At 65.8% G+C, this 15,114-nt stretch overlaps 2 protein-coding genes across 4 annotated transcripts; one reads left to right on the top strand and one right to left on the bottom strand.

The window, feature by feature from the left end:
• NAB2 (NGFI-A binding protein 2) lies at nt 1-4,211 on the top strand. Of its 2 annotated transcripts, XM_064401234.1 has the most exons (7): nt 1-159; nt 1,000-1,801; nt 2,002-2,135; nt 2,582-2,633; nt 2,798-2,930; nt 3,016-3,216; nt 3,330-4,211. In XM_064401234.1, the coding sequence occupies exons 2-7, from the start codon at nt 1,007-1,009 to the stop codon at nt 3,422-3,424; spliced, it is 1,410 nt and encodes a 469-aa protein (XP_064257304.1). In that variant the 5' UTR covers nt 1-159; nt 1,000-1,006; the 3' UTR covers nt 3,425-4,211. The 2 variants fall into 2 exon arrangements, with proteins under 2 accessions (XP_064257304.1, XP_064257305.1); XM_064401235.1 differs by lacking the exon at nt 3,016-3,216.
• Nucleotides 4,212-4,315: 104 nt separating this feature from the next.
• Nucleotides 4,316-15,114, bottom strand: STAT6 (signal transducer and activator of transcription 6). Of its 2 annotated transcripts, XM_064401225.1 has the most exons (21): nt 14,783-15,114; nt 12,338-12,612; nt 11,452-11,581; nt 11,230-11,368; nt 9,623-9,706; nt 9,234-9,538; nt 8,987-9,118; nt 8,700-8,888; nt 8,542-8,629; nt 8,332-8,454; nt 8,124-8,216; nt 7,788-7,994; nt 7,617-7,711; nt 7,383-7,519; nt 6,470-6,616; nt 6,231-6,300; nt 5,843-5,959; nt 5,658-5,759; nt 5,494-5,559; nt 5,136-5,282; nt 4,316-5,058 (listed from the first exon to the last, which is right to left on the bottom strand). In XM_064401225.1, the coding sequence occupies exons 3-21, from the start codon at nt 11,565-11,567 to the stop codon at nt 4,881-4,883; spliced, it is 2,535 nt and encodes an 844-aa protein (XP_064257295.1). In that variant the 5' UTR covers nt 11,568-11,581; nt 12,338-12,612; nt 14,783-15,114; the 3' UTR covers nt 4,316-4,880. The 2 variants fall into 2 exon arrangements, with proteins under 2 accessions (XP_064257295.1, XP_064257294.1); XM_064401224.1 differs by lacking the exon at nt 14,783-15,114 and having other exon boundaries at nt 12,338-14,475.

Below are 15,114 nucleotides of genomic sequence, written 5' to 3'. Positions count from 1 at the left end.
CGGAGGGAGCGCGCCCGGCCCGGCCGCGGGACCCCCCCCCCCTGCGAGCCCCGGAGCACCCCCCGGACCCCCGGTTAGAGCCGGCCCCGGAGCCCCCCCCGCCCCTCCCCGGCCGCCCGGCGGGGCGGGCGGAGCGGACGGAGGCGGTTCCAGGCGGCGGTGAGCGAGCGGGGGGACGGCGGGAGGGGACGGGGCACCGGGGGGCACCGGCCGGGGCCGGAGTCCCGGGAGACGGCGGCCATGGTGGGGTTGGGGGGACCGTAGGGGACACCGGGCAGGGCGGGGGGCTCGGGGGGTGTTGGCCACGGGGAGAGGATGGGACCGGGGGCACCGGGAGGGGTCGGGGGCTCGTGGTGGGGGTGGCCGCGGTGGGAGCACGGAGGGACCGGGGGGATGGGACAGCGCGGGTCACCGGGCAGAGCAGAGAGCCCGGGTGGGACTGGCAGGAATGGGGGGGTTTGGGGCACAGGGTGGGCTCGGGGCGCTGCAGGGCACCGGGCAGGGGCGGGGACGCTGGGGGAGGATGGCCCTGGTGGGACCGGGGTGGGGATGGGGGCACCGAGCGGGGCGGGGTCACCAGGGGAGGATGGCCCTGGTGGCATCCACAGGGCACGGGCAGGGCAGGGGGGCATGGGGGATGTTAGCCGTGGTGGGATTGGCACTGGCACATCACCCCGGGGATGGGGGGGGCTGGGGGAAGCCCCCAGATGTGTGTCGTGCCCCATGTGAGGACCTGGCATGGGGGGGGCACAGCCCGAGGTAGGGGCTGGGGTGAGGGTGACCCCACTCGTGTCTGTGCCATGTCCAGGGGCTGTGGCTGCAGGGACCGTCCCAGTTTGGAGCACATGGGCGCCCCGTGGGGTTTAGGGACACTGGAGCACCCATACACAGGAATGCTCCCTCTGCCCTGTACCCCCCAGGCCTAAGGGTGGGGAGAGGCTTTCTCCCGCATGTCCGTCCATCCCGGTGGTGAGTCCGTCTGTCCTCTGTCCACCGCAGGCTCGCCATGGCCCTGCCCCGCACGCTGGGGGAGCTGCAGCTGTACCGGGTGCTGCAACGTGCCAACCTGCTGGGCTACTACGAGACCTTCATCCAGCAAGGGGGGGACGACGTGCAGCAGCTCTGCGAGGCGGGCGAGGAGGAGTTCCTGGAGATCATGGCGCTGGTGGGCATGGCCACCAAGCCCCTCCACGTCCGCCGCCTCCAGAAGGCCCTGCGCGAGTGGGCCTCCAACCCGGGGCTCTTCAGCCAGCCCGTCTCGGCCGTCCCGGTCAGCAGCATCCCGCTCTTCAAGCTCTCCGAGGCCGGCGGGCGCAAGGCGCTCAGCAACGGGCACGCCAGCCCCGGCGAGGCCGCGGGCAAGGGGGGTGGCAGCGCCGGGACGCCCCCAGCCCGCAGCCCCACGGAGCCAGGGGAGAAGCTGTCGCCGTCAGCGGCTCCGCCGTGGCCGGGAAGGAGCACCCCCGAGTCGGAGGGCGGAGGGGATGAGGAGCCGGGGGGTCCCCCCTTCTCCCCGGGTGGCAGCAGCGGGGAGCAGGCGGTGGGCACGGAGCTGGAGCCGGAGTTGGCACGGACGGTGGTGGAGAGCGTGGAGAGGCTGCTGCAGAGCTGCCCCCGGGGCGGCGAGGCCGAGCTGAGGGCGCTGATGAAGCTCAACAAGAAGCTGGCCAAGGCTGTGGGGCACATCTTCCAGCTGGAGGACGGTGACCGGCAGAAGGAGGAGGAGATCCGCCGGCACAGCGCGATCTACGGCCGCGGCGAGGCCCGGCGCCGCGAGGGCAAGCAGCTCACCCTGCACGAGGTGGGCTCCGTGCTTGGAGTTCCTGGCTGGGACGGGGACTGGGGTGGCTCTGGGGGTGTGGTGAGTGGGTGGGATTCGAGGTCTCCTCCCACGCGGGTGGCATCTGCCAGCGTGGAGCCTCAGCTGAGGGTTGTGTGGGCGCTGCTGTCCCGTGGGTGCTGCCGTCCCCGTCCCCGCTCACGCATCATCTCTGCCCCCAGCTCATCATCAACGAGGCGGCCGCCCAGTTCTGCCTGCGGGACAACTCGCTGCTGCTGCGGCGCGTCGAGCTCTTCTCGCTGTCGCGGCAGGTGGCACGGGAGAGCACCTACCTGTCCTCGCTCAAGGTCGCCAGGTGAGCCCAGACCTGGAAATCCCCTCCTTGTAAACCTGGGGGGGCCTGGGTGTCACCCCCGGGAGATGCAGCATGATCAGCTCTTCTGGATGGGGCCAGGACCCTGCGGCCCCCAGTTCCCCTTTGCCAGCGTGGGTGGATTCTGCCTGACCTCGGAGCGTGGGACGTGGGGAGGATGGGAATGACGGGGATGCCAGGCGTGGGAAGGGATGCCAGGCAGCAAAGGGATGCCGTTGGGGATGCCCTATCTCTTGCCTCCATCCCCAAAGTCCCCTGCCCACCGTGCCAGGGCCGCCTTTTCCCTTTGCTCTCCAGCAGCTTCCCTCTTTTTCTGCCCCCAATTCCATCCATGCCAGAACCCCAGCTTCTGCCTGGTGGCTGTGCCCACAGCGTGGGGCCTTGCTGTGGCCACCCCCACACCTGACACAGCCCCTTCCCACCCCCAGGGCCCATCCCGAGGATGGCGGTGCCGTCGTGGCCAAGCGGCTCAAGCAGGAGGTGGGTGCAGGTGCAGGGGCAGCGTGTGCAGGTGTGCACACCTGTGAGCGTGGGCGCGACGGCGCGGCGTGCCTGGGGCTGCCCGTGCCAGCCTGGGGTGACGGCCGTGGGCGTTGTGGGGTGGGTGGTGCGGGGGCCCTGCTCACCCTGAGTGCTCCTGGCAGGCGGGAGAGCAGAGCCGCCCGGAGCTCCTGGCGCTGCCGGTGGGGCTGGAGCCCCCCGGGGCCGGGTACCGAGCCAGCTTGGAGGAGGACACGGGCAGCCTCTCCGGGGAGAGCCTCGACGGCCACTTGCAGGGTGAGTAGGGGTGTGTCCCCTTCTGGAGAGCTGGTGGTGGCCGGTCCCCTGCTCCTCGCGCTGATTGTCGCCCCTCTCTCGGCAGCGGCGGGGGCCTGTCCCCGGCTGACCCCTCCGCCCGGTGCGGCCCCGGACGTGCCCCTCGGCCTGGCGCCCCACGGGCTCTGGAGCCGCCACATCCTCCAGCAGACGCTGATGGACGAGGGGCTGCGCCTGGCCCGGCTGGTGTCGCACGAGCGCGTGGGGCGGCTCAGCCCCTGCCTGCCGGGGAAGCCCCCGGGACCAGGTGAGCCCCCCTCGGGGCTGGGGGGGCTTTGCCGCGGGCAGGGGTCGGGGCGGCACCGCTGCTTTGCCGCTGTGGAATCGCGTCCTGACGCCGTCTCCGTGTTCTCCCCGCAGAGTTCGAGGATGGGCTGGCGGAACGGGGTCCTGCGGCCCCCCCAGACCCCCCTCGGGGTACAATCAAGGTGGAGCAGGAGACCAGCAGGCAGTGAGGCCCCCGTAGCCCCCCCGCCACCATTAACGAAGCAATAACGTGCTGGGGGACGGGTGCGGCGGCGCTCCGGGCCCGGGGAGCTTGGGGATTGGGGCGGGGTGGGGGTCTCAACCACAGCCCCCCCCACCCGGCCCCCTCCCGTCCCACACCGACGCTCTGGTTTACCTCAGCCGCGGCGGGATGCGACTCCCCGCAGCAGCAATACCCTCATCCCGCCCGGCTCCGCTCCCCCGCCGCCCCCCCAGGGCTGGGGAGCCCTCGATGGACTGGAGCCCCCCCCCCCAGAACCCTGTAGAACCCCCCCAAGTGCTGACCGTCCCCCACGCGGGGACAGACGCGTCGCACTGTGCGCTCCCACGTCAGCGCTGCCGCCCACGCCGGGCACACGGTCCCCCCCCACACACCCCCCGTACCCCCCCCACCCGCAGCGCCCACGCACCAGCCGCCAGCCCCCTCCCCGCAGCACGTGCCAGCTCACTGTGCACCCCCCCCTACCCCACGACCCCCCCCCCCCAGCACCGCATCGGCTGTAAATACCCCCCAGCCCCCTCCCCACCACCGCAGCCCCCGCACGCAGCCCCCCACCCCGCACCCCGATACCTGCGTGTGCTTCAAGCATGGTCCCTGTGCCGGGGGGTGTCACACGTGCCGGGGGGTGTCACCCCCTCCCAGCACGACGCAGGCGGCGTTGGACGGGCACTGGGGAGGTGCTGTTCCCCCCACACCCCACCCCAAAACCCCTCGGGGTTCCTCCTCCTCTCCCCACCCCACCCCAAAACCGTGCCCAGCCCCGGGGTTCCCACCGCTCCCCCCCCCCCCCCCCGTTAGGACTGTGTGGTGTCTTTTTAGAGCATTAGCGACTCTTCCTTTGTACCGTGTACAGTAGATTATTTATTTTGTTATTTTGGAATAAAACTTTATTTTATGGCTTATCTTCCTACCCCCTGCTCCAGCCTGGTGGGGTGGGTGAGGAACAGCTCAAAACCCCAAAGCAAGCGCTGATCGCGGGGGTGCAGGGGGGCCGTGTCCCCCTCCATGGGGGTCCCGGTGTCCTCCCCCCCCACCCACCACCCTGCCGGGGGCACCGGGCTGGCACCTCCGCCCCGGCGCCGTTCGCGCTGCCGCCTGCCGCCCCCGCGGTGACTCATCCCGGCGGCGTGGGCTGGGGGCACCGCGTGCGGCTGCCGCTGCCCCCCCACGCAGGACGGGGCCCCTGCGCCTTGCACCCCCTCACCCGCGGACCCCCGGCAGCGGCGGGGGCGGCCAGCAATGCACGGCGATGGGGGGGGACTGAGGGGGGAGTTACCCCAAATCCCCCCAACCCCGCCTTTCCCAGCTGGAGTTTCCACTCCTGCAGGAGTGGGATCAAGTCCATGAACCCAGGCAAGGCTGGGAGGGAGTGGAGGGGGGGGGTCCCAGTCCGATGTTGTCCCCCTACCCCACGGGAGCCCCCCTCAGGCGTGTCCCGGCCGGATGCTGTCATCCCACCGCGCGTCCCCCAGCCCCCAGGAGGACAGGCTGGAATTGGGGTACCCGCTGTGCTGCGGGAGGGGCGCGAAGGGGGGCAACAGGGGCACCTCCAGGAGCTGATCCAAGTCCGAGGCTGATGGCTGATCCATGCTGGGCGACATCCTGGGGACATGAAGCAGTGGGGTGAGCGGAGGGGGACTGGGAGGGGCTTCCCCCTGCTGACCCCTCCCCGTGCTCACCACCGCGGAGGGCTCTGCAGCGGCGCTTCCTCCCCGGGGTGGAACGGGGGCAGCTCGGGCATCTCTTCGTCCTGCGGCTCCGCAGAGGGACCCGCGGGCAGCAGCTGCGAGACCTCGCCGGGCATGTACTGGTTGGGCACGAAGGGTCTGGGGTGGCAAAGAACGGAGTAGATTCTGTCCTCACAGGGCACTCAGCAGCCCCGAGGTATTGGGGGGCACTGCTTGGTTTGTAGGGGGCTGGGGTGGGGTTCCTCCTCCTGGGTCAGCTGGGGTGGCCACCGCAGGCCTGCCAGCCCAGGATTTGGGGGGAAGAGGGGGGAAAGGGGTGCTCCCCTTCCACCTGCGTGCCAGGTCATACCCGGAGGGCCTGAAGGCAGGGTCCTGGCAGTGGGACAGCGAGGGAGGCGAGAGAATCGGTGATGGGCTGTGGGGAGCAGGAGCACTCAGAGAGAGGGGAACACCCCTGACCCTGCTGGGGGTGGAGGGGTGTCCGGGCTGCCCCCCACCCTGCCCTGCTCCTACCTGTGGAAGGGGGGGGTGAGCCTGTTGGGCACCATCATGACGTCCCTCTCAACCGTGGGGTAGCCCGCGGGCATGGGCTGGGGGCAGAATGGAGTGGGGGGGCTGCAGTGCACACACAGAGAGGTTCAGATTGAGGGGGGGCACTGACAGAGCCCCCACCCCATGCCCCACAGCGGGGCACTCACCAGATGGGGGCCAGCAGATTCTCAGGGTGCAGCTCGTGCTGCAGCATGGGCAGGTTGAACATCGGTGCCTGGGGGGCCTCGGGGGGGGCCCCCATGGTGCTTGGAGGCTGCTGGTCCCTGCAAAAGCACATGGACCCCATCAGCACTGCCAGGTCCAGGCTCTGAAGGGGGACACGTGCCAGTGGGTGCTCAGGGGGCGGGTGGGAGGTGCACAGACGTGCCCCAGTGCAGTTTGGGGGCCCACGGGGGGCTCTTTGCTCACCAGCACAGCTCTGTTTTCCCAGTCAGGGATTTCCCCGCCCAGGGGGATGCTCAGGCTGGCCAGGGGTCTGTGCAAACTCTGGCCCATGTGCACACACCTCCAGCACAGATATGGCCTCGCACCCACCTTTCACTTTCCACAGTCATCTTGATGGCAGTGGAGACGTAGCCCCGGCCGTCCTTGCCTGTCTGCTCTTCTACTCAGGGAGGAGAACCATCCATGAACCACCACCCCCACCATGCCCTGCCAACCCTCTCTGCCAGCCCCAGCTGCCCCTGCAAGCCCTGGGGCCAGCTGGGTGACACCCATGACCCCCTGCAGCATTGCTGGGGTGCAGAGGGGCAGCCCAGGGCCTCTCCACTCACTGTTGTAGTGACTCCCAAAGGCCTGGTCCTTGGGGATGTTGGGGTACAGGTTCCGGAGCTGCCCCAGGTCCCGGATGCGGTCGCCGAGCGAGCGGATGGACAGATCCTTGGCAGAGAAGGGCTGGATGTTTTCCACCTGGCTGGAGCCTGAGCGAGGGGAGGCACGTCACTGTCGGAACCCAGAGCATCTCTCTGGATGCCCTGGATGTCTCAAAGCCCTGGCAGGGGCTCGGAGACCCTGGCAGGAAGCCAAAGACACCTGAAAATTCGATCTTAATTAATGGAGCAAATTGACAACCTTATATGAAGAACTACAGGCCACAAAAGTTTAAGTAGGAATCACAGGGTGAAGGAAAAAACTTTGGAGCACTGTACAGGGGGGTTTTGTATGTTGTACAGGGGGGTTTGGAATCCTTTACATGGGGGTCAAGGGTTCTAAAATGGAGGGATTTGGGCGTGCCCCGTCCTTCTTCTTTCTTCTCCTTGGCATCCATGTCCAGGATGATGTTGCCATGTGTGGATTGGTCCACAGAGAAAGTGCACTTGCCAACAAGGGCAGAAAGTATTGGGAATTAAAGGTAAATATCTAATACGTAGTTTTCACTATAAAAGAGACAACTGCCCCGTGGGCGGGAGAGAGTGCCCTTGGCTGTCCTGCTGATCAGACCTCGGCTGGACAGACAGAAAAACTTTGTAGATAAGAAACAATAAACTCAACTGAAGACCAAAAGCAAGAGTCCAGACTCCTTCTTTGAGAGCGCGGCCTGCCCAGAACCACCTTTTCCCGTGCTGGGGCAGAGACAACTCACAGCCGACCCCGGCACGCCACTGCATGCCAGTGCTGGTTCCTGTAACTGCCCACATGCCCTGGCAGTGAGGAACCCCCCCTGCACTGCACCCGACCCCGCCTCACCGTCCTTGCCGCGCATGACGTAGGCGATGGTGACGCCGCCGATCTCGGAGTCGCTGAAGCGCAGCAGGAAGGTCCCGTCCGGCTGCATGCTCAGCAGCTTGCACACATACTGCTTGCTGATGAAGCCCATGATGAGCCTGGAGAGGTGGACAGGTGGGGAACAGGGGTTAGGATCACCCATGGTAGTGGGGTGGGATCAGGACACCCCCCAAAGCCCAGCCCTGGGGAACCCACCTGTCTGACCAGTAACTTTTGAGGCATCTCTTGGTGAGGTCCAGGACTCCATCAAACCATTGCCAGAAGGTGAATCCCCGGCCAGGGAGGATCTCCTGAGGCAGAGGGGGGTCATGAGGTTCCCCATGGCCACACTGGCCCCTGCCCACCCTGGCCATCCCTCCCAGTCACCTTGTTGAACTGGGCCCAGGAGACGTGGCGGCTCTGGAAGTCCTCGGGGCTGGCGCTGTGGTCATTGAAGATCTTCTGGGCCAGGAAGAAGTAGTGCTCCTTGAGGAGCCCCTTGGTGGTCTGCACCTCTGCCATGAACTTCAGGTTCAGGGTGTCACACATCTTGTCCCAGGGCACCCGCTCGGCCACCACGAAGGGCACCCGGTCCTGGGGGGTCATCAGGACAGGATGCCACCACGTCCCTCCCCTGGGCTCCTGCTCCCACCTGCACTGGTGGGAGTCAAAGCCCAGTCAGCCCCAGGTTCCAGCTCCTTCCCTCCAGCTCGTGGCACTCACAATGTCAGAGAAGGCGTTATCCCACAGCACAGTGGCTTTGGCATTGTTGTCCTGGTTCCCGTGGACAATGACCACAATGGGCAGAGAAAGGACCTGGGGGCACAGAGTGACCCTGAGCCAGGCATGGTGGCTGCCCTGGGACTGCCCCAGTGCAGCACACGTGTCCCACAGGGGAAGGCTCAGCACATCCAGCCCCATCCCGTGGTACCTGGAGGTGGATGGAGACGTTGCTGGGGGTCAAGGTGACGTTGGTGCTGAACAGGACAGCACATTTCTCCTCTGTCACCGACTCTGAGCCCTTCCGCTCGCAGCGCTTGATCTTCTTCAGCAGCTGGGGAAGGAGAGCTGACCATCCTCAGCCTCAGGACCCCAAAAACCCAAAGGAGCCCCCAGCCCACCCCTAGCTGGTGGCACTTACCACATTTTTGAAGTTGGCACAGCAGTTCCCGCTGGTGGGGTTGGTCTCCAGGGCCACCATGTTGTGCAAGATCTCCCCTGTGCTCTCACTGGACAGAGAAGGGGGTCAGGGGGGAAACAGAGGTGGGGAAGACCCCCTGCCCCCACACCACTGCTCACCTGAGGGTGTTGCTGTAGTTGCTGAGCTCCAGCTCCCGTGCCTGCTTCTCTGTCACCATGTCAGCCCTCACCATGTAGGGCTTGGGCGCTGCCTTCAGCAGCCGCGGGCCCAGCAGGAACCGGACGCTCGCCTGGAACTTGGTCTGGGTCTTCAGCACCTGTGGGGGCTGCTTCTCCACCAGGAAGGAGCTGAGGGACAAAGGGACACCATGGCACTTGGCACAACGCCCTGCCAGCTCTGCCAGACCCACCTCAAGCCCTGGTGACCACAGCCCTCAGTCTGTTACCTCTTGACCAGGCCGGACAGCACCTCCTTGAAGCGCTCCAGGAGCCGGGGCAGCAGCTCAGGCCCCAGCTCTGTGCTCGCTGCCATCACCTGCTGCTGCAGCTGGAAGTAAACCTCGACCAGGTTCTCACACCTGGGGAAAGGGGGACCCCTCAGCACCCCAGCCTCACTCACCCAGAGCCCTTTGGGCCGGCAGAGGGAGCAGGAGGTTGCTCAGGATTCCCCAGCCCTGCCCTGTGCCCCCTCACCTCTTCTGCAGCGGTGCCAGATTCTCCTCAAAGATGGCCCCATTCCCTGCCAGCTGCTGTTGTCTCTTCCAAATCTGGATCCTCTTCAGGACCTGCTGTTTGGCCGCCTCCAGCTCCTTCACAGCCTCCAGGATGAGGGTGGGCAGTTCCCGGGGAGCCACGGGGCTCTGCACAGCCCCGTCCCGCCCCGGCCCCTCCTCCTGGAGCGCCTGGATCTCCCGGACTCGGTGCTGCAGCCGCTGCAGCCCCAGGCTGAACTTCAGCTCCTCCTGCCGCCGGTGGAAGCTGAGGGGCAGGTGGTGGTCCTGGGGCAGGGCAGAGCGGGGTCAGCGGGGCTGGGGCCGGTCCTGCACCCCGGGGTGCCCGGGAGGGGGACAGGGAGCACCCACCCGTTTGAGCACGGCTGCTTTTTCACCCTCCAGGATGGCTCTCACGACGGCCACCAGGCGCAGCGGGTCCCGGCGGAAGGTGTTCTGGGGGGACACAAAGTGGGGGTGTCAGGGGGACACGTGCCCCCTGCTCCTGGACCCCCTCCCACCCCAAAAACCTGGACAAGGTAATTCAGGGCTTCCACAACCACCACAGAGCTGATTTGCAGCTTTAAAACCACTTTAAATGGTGCAGAGAATTGTGGAATATCTGGAGGGAACATCAGGATCATCGGGCCCAACTCAATTTTTTTTGTATAAAAAGTAGAAGAATGAACTTCAAATAGAGAAAAAAAAATCCAAGCTGAAAGGAATTCTCCATTCCTGTGAGCATTTCCTGACACCTGGGGGAGACTCTCCCAGCTGCCCTGGGTGGATCAATGCTTTCCAATGAAAACAGGGAGAGGAATTCCCCTGCTGGCTCTGCCTCCCGTGTCCCCCGTGCCAGCTCCTCCGGCCTTCACGCATTTCCCAAATTAGCTACTTCCCAAAACAGCAGCAGAACCACGATGGGGGAATGGCTGCTGACGTGCTTGGTGGGTTCCTGTGCCGGTGGGAGCTCCAGGGTGGGGGTCTGGATGCAGCACTGGTAGCCTTGTGAGCTCCTCCAGGGAAAATGTGGGATTCAGGGGATGAGAGGCTCAGGTTTGGCTCCCACCTGCAACCCCCAGCCCTGTGGTTGCCCATCCTGGGGGCCACCTAGGCACAGCAGCACCAAAATCAGGGAACAGCCTGGCTGGGCATGGAGGAATGAGGGTTTGGTGTTCTGGGATGAGGGATGGAGGGAGGAGGGAACACAGGAGGGCTGCTCTGCGTCAGCGTTTTAAATAATAAAAAAAATCCCTAAGCTGAAACATCTGCTTGTTTCCTACAGCAAAAAGCAAGTCTTGTTTTGAAAAGTCACCCTGCTCCCCCAGAAGTTGTGACTAAAGCTGATCCCTTCCCAAATGCAGGATATTAAAAAGGTCTGTTACCAAAAAAGCAGGGTTTTCAACCAGAATGGGGCTCTGGGTGTGAGCCCTGCTGAGCTGTGGTGCTCTGAGCTCTGCTGGCCAGAGGAGATAAATCAGAGGGTTGCGAAAGGGACAGAGCAATTCCAACAGCCTCGATAAGAGAAAGAGCCCCAAAAATGAAACCCAGAGCTCACGGCAGGAGGAAATGCAGACCCACAGGGCCTGGAGGAAGGAGAAATCAAACACTCGAGCAGAAAATGGGGAACATCTGCTGAGACAGCCCCCAGGTGCCAACAAATGGGGACGAGTGGGGCTGTGGGGGCTGAGGGGCTCAGGAGGGTCCCCACGGGACCACTTCAGGGAAGATGTGGCAGCTCCCTGTGGGCCACTGGGCTGCAGAACCTGGGACAGCTCTGGGATGCAAACAAACCCCCTCTGTCCTCTGGAAGCCCCCAAAACCCCAATTGCTGAGTCTGCTCATTGCTCACAAGCCTGGAAAAGGCTGTCACACAGGGACCATCCTGAGGCGTTGAGCCCTTCCAGCATAAAATAACCAAGTTTTCCTGGGAGCTGGCTGCAGTCCCAGCGTGACCCAGCCCCAGGGTTCCTGCACACCTCGATGTTGCTGACTTGCTGCAGGATCTGGCACTGCTGCCCATCGCTGCCGGCAGCGCTGCGGAGTTTCTCCAGCATGTCTGAGAGCATCCTGCTGGCCATGCTGCTGCAGAAGGCGTCTGAGCCATTGATGAACTCCCTGCAGAGGGGAAAAGTTGGGAGAATGGGCACGGATCCCCCACCTGCCCCTGTGTGACCCTGGAAGGGTCCAGGGAGACTCACCAGGGCTGGTTCTCCAGCCACTCGGCCAGGAGACAGCGCAGGCTCCGGGGAAACTCCGTGGAGAGGCTGCTGAACTCCTCTGGTGGCATGTGGGACACGAGATTCCAGAGGGACATCTTGGAACAGTCACCTGAAGATGAGAGAGGGGATGGGGGTAGGACCACTTGAGCAGCCCCCAGCCAGCCTTTGAGGGCCAAGAGCCTCTCACGGAGGGGGTGAGAGCTGCTGCTTGTCCATCCACGTCTGAACCTGCTGCTCCACTGGGCTGGGGCTGCTGGGGAGGAGGAGAAGGAGGAGGAGTGGGAATCTTGATCCAGGATCAGCGTCTTGGGCAATCCTGGGCGGGCTGGGAGCCCATTTGTGCCTCAGTTTCCCGCATCTCCGGGGATTCCCTGCTCCTTCTGCCACAAGGACTTTCGAAGGGATAGGAAAGTGCTGCTGGACTTGGCATGGGAGAGCCGGAAGAGTGTGGAACTGCCAGGGAGGGGGAGAAGTGTGAACTCCCCCAAACTTGGTGAGGCTGTTCCACTGGGTTGACCCCAGTGAGGTGACTTGGCTCAGAACTTCCTCAGGTGTCCCCCACAACGAGGCCCCTTCCCCAACCTCCCCTCACGCTCCAGAGATGAGGAAAAGCAAGATGAGAAGTGGAATGAGGCGCTACGTAGGGAATTCCAGCTGGAACGCCCGGGCTGGAGGCTCACGGCCCCACCGCGCCCCAAGGTGGGCGTTGGAACCCCAACAATCCCAGCCCGTCCCCTCAGCACTGCCCGCGCCTCTTCCCGGCAGCTCCCGCCCTTCCTCCCGCCCCGCTCGCACCCTCAGGCCCCGCCGCAGCCCCGCGGGCCCGGCCGGCCAGGGGGGTCCCCGCACACACACACACACACACCTCGCTGCCGGTTCCGCCGGCCCCGCCCGGGGCCAAGGCCCGATCCCGCGGCGGATCCCGCAGCGCCGGCGTCTCAGGGCGCAGCCGAGGGGCCGGGCAGCGGCGGGACCCCCGGGCGGAGCGGGCCCGGCGCGCCGCGCCCTCAGGCGAACGGGCGGGCGCGGAGCCGCCTGAGGGCCCCGATCCCCCGCGGGCAGCGCGTTCCCCACGGGCCTGGGCCGCGCGGAGCCGCCGAAGGCGCAGGGCGGAGGTGGAGCTGAGAGACTCCGAGAAGCCTGCGAGGGGAAGGAAGCCGGCGTCACTGGGCAACGTCGCGGCCGGAGCAAACAAACGCCTGCGGCCTGCCCCGAGCCCTGCGGCGGGAGCACCCGCGGCGGTGTGTGGGGTGGGAGCCCTCACGGAGCCGCCCCAGGAAGGCACCGAGCATGGTGGCTGGAGGCTGATGCCTTCCAGAAGTGCTTTTGAGTCCGTGCTGCCCGGAGCAAACAGATCCCGAGGTTACTCCGAAGGGTCAATGCCCGGTGGGAAATGCACACAGCAGTTCTGGGAATGCTGCTGGGCTTTCCCCCACAGTCCTAGTGGGATTATTGGAAGGAGGGGAAAAACAATCTCTTCTTTTGCCACCCTCGAGGTTAATCCCCATCCTCCTTCCCCATGAAACCTGTATTTCTGCTCAGCCCTGGGAGGCAGCTGCTGGCTGGAAGCGCCAACCTGGAGCGTAAGCCTTAAGCCAGGCATGCCTGGATCTGCTGAGAGCCTGCAGGAGAAGCTGCTCTGCTCCCTCCTCCCACAGCCCAGGAGGAGCTCCAGGCGGGGGATCTGCCTGTCCCCTCCTGCCATCAGTCACAGCAGCTCCTCCAGCCCAGCCGTGCCCTGAATCCTTCCAATCCCAATTTCCAGGTTTCCCTCTTCTTCTCCTTCTGCTTTTCCCACTTCCCTCCTGGGGGAAACATCCCATGGGGACCCTCCGGCAGGTCACCCCGGGAAAGCCGAGGTCACAGCTGTGTTGTGGCCGGGGAAAGCCACACAGGGCAAGGACACGGCACCTGGGGAGGGGGAGCAGCCGCCCCCCACCCGCTCCCCCTCCCCAAACCCCCTCCACGCAGCGACTTTCGCTTCCCCCTCCACCCGAAGCCCTTTGCCTACCCGTGGAGCTGGGGGGACTCCTGGGCGAGAAGGTGGCTCAGGAGGAGCCCAGGCACGGAGAGGGGGCTCAGGGACCCCCACACTCTCAGCACGGGCTTTGTGCTCTCACTGCAACAGGAAACCCTGTTCCCAAGCCGCCGTACACTCCACGTCCCCTTCCCGGTCCCGAGGCGCTGCCGTACATCCCACGGATGTTACTCATTAACCACCAGCCCTTGCTGGCAGCCAACCGCAGCCCCCTACCCCGGGCTGTGTAGGGGGGACAGGGGTGAATCCCACCCCGGGCCATGTCCCCGCTGCCCTCTGCCATCTCCCAGCCTGGCTCTGCCATCTCCCAGCCCTCTGCACCCTCCTCACCCTGTGGGGGACCTCAGAGCACGCTCCCTATCCTGCCTGCAGATTCCTGCACTGACACATGTTCCGAGGTTTTCCAAATGCTGTGAGCACCCGGACTTCTCCCTGACTCTGCCCTCGCCGGGAAGAACCCGAGGAACATTTCTACCCCTCAGCGTGCCTCAGTTTCCCTGGGAGTGCTGAGGACGCCACTGCTGCCAGCCGAGGCCGGGGCCAGAACGCAGCACACGGTGGGACACTGGTGACAGTGCCACGAGGAGGACACCCACGTGTTGGGGGGGCTGCCCGCTGCTGACCGCTCGGGGCACGAAAGTTCCTCTGGTTCGCAGGAAGAGGAGCGGGGCCTTCCCAGCCGACCCAGCCCAGGATGACTCACGGCTCGGGGAGCCCGGCCTGGATTTGGTGCCGCTCCCGTCCCAGGAACTCACTGTCGAGATCCACCAGTGGGACAGGGGAAGGAAGGAGTCTTTCTTTGCCCCACGCACGCCCCCTCCCCAAACAGCGCCCAGCCAGGAGAGCGGGGTGCCAGCAGAGCTGGGTGCCATGCTCTGCACACATCCAGCGAGAGTTCCGGACTTCGGGTCGAGCTGGGATGTGTTTCCTGGGCAGCCGGTTCAGCCTCGGCGCCACCGGTGCCAGAGCCCCTTCCCCATCCCATCCCATCCCATCCCATCCCATCCCATCCCATCCCATCCCATCCCATCCCATCATCTCCCAAAACCCCAGTGAGGGGCTGACAGGGGGAACCTCCCCTTTAGAGGCCCCGCTCAGCCTGTCACACGTCGCACTGCCCACCCCCGGAGCAGGGAGGTGCCCCTGGACAGCCCCCCCAACCCTGGGCAACCCCCTCCCCTGGGATACCCCCAGAGCCCCCTCCCCACCCTCGGCTCCCACCGGCGGGAGCTGCCAAGCAGCGGCGGAGTCCCCGGTCCCGTTGGCCATTACCTGGCGAGAGCAGCCGCGGGCGGGGGGCTGCCGGTCCGGCCGGTCCCCGCGGCCTCTCGTTCACTCCATAGCGGCGGCGGGCGCGGCCGGGCCCCGCTCCGCCGGGAAGCGCCGAGCGCAGGAAGGGGGAGGAGACGCGGGAGCGGAGGGATGGGAGGGCACCGGCACCGGGACCAGTCTCGGCAGGATCTGGGCTCCCCGGACGTCGCCACCGAGGGGCTGCGGCACCCACCGGCTCCGCGTCCGTCCCGTATCACCCCCCACCCAGGCGTGACCCCACTCTTGCCCCGTGTCTCCCCATTCCTGTCCCCCATCACGGCCACACTTTTACC

Source organism: Passer domesticus, chromosome 31, assembly GCF_036417665.1.
Source record: "Passer domesticus isolate bPasDom1 chromosome 31, bPasDom1.hap1, whole genome shotgun sequence".
NCBI lineage: Eukaryota > Metazoa > Chordata > Aves > Passeriformes > Passeridae > Passer > Passer domesticus.
The sequence above is the reverse complement of the archived record's forward strand: the minus strand, read 5'-3'. Positions and strand labels throughout refer to the sequence as shown.